Source organism: Pundamilia nyererei, unplaced genomic scaffold (assembly GCF_000239375.1).
Source record: "Pundamilia nyererei isolate P.nyererei 1_Seehausen unplaced genomic scaffold, PunNye1.0 scaffold00008, whole genome shotgun sequence".
In the NCBI taxonomy this organism is placed as follows: domain Eukaryota; kingdom Metazoa; phylum Chordata; class Actinopteri; order Cichliformes; family Cichlidae; genus Pundamilia; species Pundamilia nyererei.
Genome location: NW_005187409.1, coordinates 1,559,732 through 1,565,371, shown reverse-complemented (window position 1 = coordinate 1,565,371; position 5,640 = coordinate 1,559,732). Strand labels below are relative to the sequence as shown.

At 39.8% G+C, this 5,640-nt stretch overlaps 1 protein-coding gene across 1 annotated transcript in view; it reads right to left on the bottom strand.

Annotated features, from left to right (window-relative positions):
* Positions 1–4,514, bottom strand: part of diaph2 (diaphanous-related formin 2) — a 357,023-nt gene extending 352,509 nt beyond the window's left edge. The window contains exons 1-2 of the mRNA XM_013908245.1: positions 4,418–4,514; positions 3,421–3,780 (exon numbers count right to left, since the gene is read on the bottom strand). Of these exons, the coding sequence (XP_013763699.1) occupies positions 3,421–3,504 (84 nt within the window). The 5' untranslated portion in view covers positions 3,505–3,780; positions 4,418–4,514. The remainder of the gene's footprint in view (positions 1–3,420; positions 3,781–4,417) is intronic.
* Between the last annotated feature and the right edge of the window lie 1,126 nt (positions 4,515–5,640).

Genomic DNA, 5,640 nt, shown 5'->3' with positions numbered 1-5,640 from the left:
ATGTTTGAGATTCTGAAAACTTTAAACAATTTTCATATAGAAAGAAACAAGTACAAATTGTATACATCATTACATTACATGTCAAGCCTGCAGGCAATAAAGAAGATTGGATCTTTTACTGTGTTTTAACAAATTGGAAAGTTTGATCATCAGCACTTTGATTGTTGTAAAATCGTTGTATCTTACAATAGCCCCACGCAAAAACAGCTGGAAATGACACATAATGCACCAGAACAAACAAAAAAGCTGGCTGATCCCAGTCACTTATGCAGATTCATTGTAGGCTCTATAAAGACTTCCTACATAACTCTAAATCAGACTTTATTCACAAGGGGTCACCCCAACCACACTGAAAGCACTTCTTAGTGCAACCTCCAAGGGATTTGTGTCTCCTCGAAACGTGAACGTGTAAACCACTACACCACAGAGCCACCAGAGCTAAAGCATTTGATAAATATACTGAGTACTTCAGCATAGTCTTGCCACAATGTTGGTCTAACTTTGATAAAGTATAGTGAAAAATATTGATATTCAATACAGTAGTTTTCACACAGTGTAGAATAAAGAAAGGCATGCATGTGCTTAGGTCTACTACAATATACATATATATAACTGAGAACTGGTTCCCAGTTATTGGTTGCCACATTCCTAATCCTAATATTTAACGTCTCAGTGTTATTATTATATTTATGCAACGTGATGCTTCCTTCCTCTGTGTTGCTACACTATGAGATCATCTCTTAATCTGGAATTCAAAAGGAGTAACAGTTCTCTTCCTCTTGGTCAAACCAGCTCCTCTGAGTTCCTTTTACTAAAGAGCTCATTCCATCTGGCTGTTCTCCTGGATGTCATACTTTTGCAAAACTTCAAGACAAGGACATTATAACAAAGAGAAGCTAGGAACTATTGAAAATTTGAGTTATGACCCAAAAGACTGCAGTGCTGTTGTAATGTCCTTGGCTATGCTGAGTATCTACACCCTGGGCCCATAGCCCAAATGGTGTTGCCGTGATGTAATGCTGCCCAGTGACTTGTTAAACAAACACACAGCTTTCAGTGTTTTTCCTCTAAAGACTGATTTGACTTTGCATTGACCAAACCACAGCAGTTTCTGCATTTTCTTATCACCAAAGCACATGGGACAGTGCTCTTTAGCAGCGCTAGGTGTGATTATGAAACCAGTACTTTGATGCTGTTTACAGCTGGTATTACCCCTCCCTCAAGTCTGTTCCACATCCACACAGCCTGCACTGCATGCCAAAAATGTCACAACACAACCCTGCATATGTGTAGTAAAATTTAGAGATTTAGTTGCATAGCGCTTGCACTTTTGTTGCATTAGCCCTTTAAACAGCTGGATTTGTTTAATTTAGCTTATTTACATGACTGTGGACAGCTAAAACGTTGGGATAAACACAAGAGGACAAATCAAAACTGAACTCAAGGAAGAATAATCAGCTTCCTCTTTCAAACTTAAAGCTAATGTTAGTATTTTTGCAACAGCCGCATTTGAAGCTGCCTTCTGCTTCTGCCTGCTGTGCTCAGAGAGTTGCGCAACAGAGAACACGCCTGACCATGAGACCATTTTTTTAGTAAAACAAAACCAAACACTGGTCTTACATAGACTTCTTGAGTGATTTACTGACTGATGATGTCATTCTGGCACTCTCGCAAACATCTTAAACTTGGGAGGCAGGATAGTCAAGCGTTTAAGGCTGTCGTAACGATTTCTTAAAGGAACACCCATTAGTAGCTCTGGGAGTGCATGTCAATGCGCCCCACTTTGGGATTTCCTGTCAGGCAGTTATTTTGGCCACTCTTTCCTTTACCTTAACTTTGGTGTAAACAACCAGCAATTTCCTTTGTGTGTTTCAGTTTTAGGACAATTACTAAAAAATGCTAAACATGCAATAATGCTCAACAACAATGAGCACCACCTAAAGAAATATCAGAGGCATTAACAAAAACATTTCATTCAGAATGTTCTCCTTCAATCATTCCAGTATGCTTGAGTGAAGACAGAAACACTAGTCAATCTAAACTGCGCCGTTTTCAGTTCCCTATTTAGGAACTGTGGCTGCAACTAAACTTGTGACCTACCCAGCCAATAAGTCACAACATAAAGCAACACTAAGAGCTCACAATGAAGATTTGGGAGGTGACATGAGAAAGTTGCACAAAGTTCAACGGCAGCCGAACTTTCCCTTTTTCCACAAATGTGGAAAAACAGACGTGAAAATCAAACGGCAGCCAAGCTTTTTTGTTTCTGGTCATGGAAAATAACTTTGAACCACTGCTTTCTGCCAGCACTGACGGCATGCAGGCACTGACGTGCACTTCACACCCTCAGCATTACAGTTTAGATTTATCATTTAACATGGCACTGTGGACGGTAAATAAAAGATTGTAGCTACAGTTTACCAAATAAGGAAATGACAGATTTTGGAGAGATGCTGTTTACACAATTCCTCAGAAGAGTGTATTAGTTTCTCCCAGGAACTTTTAAGAACAGCATGACTAAAAAAAACAAAAGTGATTGTTTAAGCATTTCCACATAAGCCAAAACAAAACTTCCACCAAATCTTGCAATGTCATTTCAGGGCAAGATATGGCGTGCAGGACCGGCCTAATGACACCACGGCTTTAATGATGTAGATCCGGGTTTGCTACTTTTCTAAATAAGCACAATCCTTCCTCTGGTTAAACTACTGCACAAAGTCCATCCAATGTAATGACGATAAATTAATGTTAAATGGGTTTTCAGTTGTTATCTCATAGACACTGCCCAAGGGCTGCCTAAGGACAAGTTTTATCAATTGCACACACTCATGCTGTTCATAAATCGCCCCCACAAACCTCATGTACATCATGCTGTACACTGAGTCATACAGTAAATTAACTTGTGCTTTGTGTGCATATTAATATAAGACCCCCAACTGTCACAACAAGGATGCTCTTCAAAAACCTATCAGGAGATGTATTGACAGGAATAATCACATGATGCACTGAGTGCCTCGAAAATTGAAGCACTCAGCGAAACAGTACCTCTTTGCTCAACTCTAGCTGCTATTAGCCCCTACATTAAACCATAACAACAACACATGAATTACTGTTTGTGTCTCGTCCTGCACTAAACAGGGAAGTTCTGCATCGAGAATATGCTTTGTCCTGCTCCTTGGTTTCATGATGAGCTTTAAAAGTAAAAGGAAGACTGTCCTTAGCATTTACAATAAATCTTTTTTCTTTTTTGACACAGACCTAACATGAAACTTTCTGCAGCTGCAAAGCAGTGCAACTTTCTGGGTCTTAATAAAGTTGAGTGTGACATAATGGGCTGCTTCTGGGATTGCAGGATGTGTCAGTTGACTTACACCCTAGTTCCACGCACGTTACACACGAGTGAGCTATTAGAATACCTACCAGCTTTTTGTTTTTACCCTCATCCTCGCTGGATTTCTTTTTAGAGGGCTTATTTGGATCCTCCCCACCGCTGGCTTGATCCATTGCAGCTTTAAGTTAATTTCCCTTCCAGAAACGCCTAATGCGACGTCCTCAAACGCTGACAAACTCCACCGGTGGGCTATTTCAACACACTTTTTACTAGAAGCTCTCCAAGTTATGTGTTTTCAAAATCCATTCCGTTTAAAAGGCTGAAGAACAATTTCAAGTTTCGAATAGCATCCAAAAGAGTCGAGGAGTTTGCTTGAAGAAGAGGTGTGGTAGGGTGGATACACGTTCTCCTCGGCGTAGCAGTATGTCAGCTCACACGCGGGGGGAAAGCTAGAAAGTAACACAAGAGTGTGTAAACAACAACTGATTAGTCCAACACATTCACCCGGGTTTTAAGTTTCAACAAATGCTTTGTCTCCACGCGTGTTTCCATAAGCAGCAGTGTTTCGTATGCAGAATGCATTCAGTAAAGACATCTAACCGTGAACGGTAAAACAGATGTAAACAGAGTTAGCTATAAATAGCCATCAATTATTTTTATATTTTTCTTCTAAAGTAGCATTTAATTGACCCCCTGTTTATGGGAACAGGCGGCTAAATTGTTACAGAAAGCAAAGTTACAACCGTGTAACTTAGCAATAGAGGAGTAATAGAGAGACGAAAACGTTTCAGGCTGCCCTGACAGTTTGTAACGTGCCTCGTCAAAGCCACTGTTTAACTGTCATTAATCAGAATATATACACAATTGCTGTACTATAGGGAAATCACCGTTGTTCTCTTGCTTAGAATACTTTACACTGCTGTACACAAGCGAGCAATGGGCGACCACTGCCCGGCAAGCACTGTTTATTTTAGCGGACACAGTAGCACACCAGCACGTATGAAACCATATCAAATCCAAACGTGAAGATTAAATAAAAGAAAAAGAAAACTAAAAAAAAAAATAAAAATCCCATCCAGGGCTTACCTTTACAACCAAACTTGAATACCAGGCCCACGGAAATCCCGCCCACCCGTTTTTGACTGGACTTTGGAAGACTGAATGACGTAGGATTCAAGCTACTATTGGGCAGATGTCTTGGCAGTCACGAGGTCGGCGTGGCGTCGGTTGTGACGGAGAGGTCGCACCGATTTCACACAACGTGGATGGGGTTCAGGCAGTTGTAAGAATAGATCTGTAACGGAGGCACCGTGTGAGCGGCTGAGCGCGGATAGGAAGCAGGGCGGGAATCTGCGTCTGGAAAACACACCCAGTGTGTGTACGTGTGCGCGTGTGTGTTTATTAATATTAGCACACACACACGCAACTTTTTGTGTCTGCAGAAACAGCTGGTGCCATTGTTACCCAGCTATACAATGGAGTGCATCATATAGGCCTGGCTGTTTGCGACTGCATAAAGACAAAAGGTAGATGCAGATGTGCGTTTGAGGAGAAGACCCCAGGCACTAAAATAAGTCATTAATCAGGTGTAATATCTTTAATTGGTGGGCCAGATCCCAATTCTGAATTTTATGTTCATATAAAATTTATATTCACATTTTCCCAATGCAGGCTATTAAATCTCTTTTACACAGGGACCGCTACAGCAATTCTCTAAAAACTGACTGTAACAATTATTACATTTTTCAGTGGAGTGTCTACTATATTTAAAAAAGAAAAAAAAAGGAAGAAGATATGGACTCTTAAATAAAACAACGGCTCCATATAAGGGGAAATAAGTTGTCAGCAGCAGATACTAGAAATTCTCAAAGGGAACTGTGAAACTTTTATGCCTACTGTAATAATACATCATTTAAAGGTCAATCATAGCAAAATATTATAAATTAGAAACATAAAATAATTTAGCGCAGACTTTTTTTTTAATATAAGTATTTATTAAATGAATGCCCTGGGTTTACCCAGAATATATGTTTTGCAGCATTAGAACAGGTATGTCATTCCAATACCTACTGTTATATAATTATATTATGGCTTAAAGTTGCCATTTTATTATATGTGATACTATATTAAAAAGTACCTTTGCATCTCTGAGCTTGGGGACACCAGATTGAATGATGGGCAACAGTATGGCTAACATTTCAAAAACAGACTTAACTGAACTTAACTGAAGACACTGAAAGAGCTTGTCAGCCAAGTGATAAACGTCTTCAGAAGACAGGGGCAGGATGAATTGTTGCTATATATATATA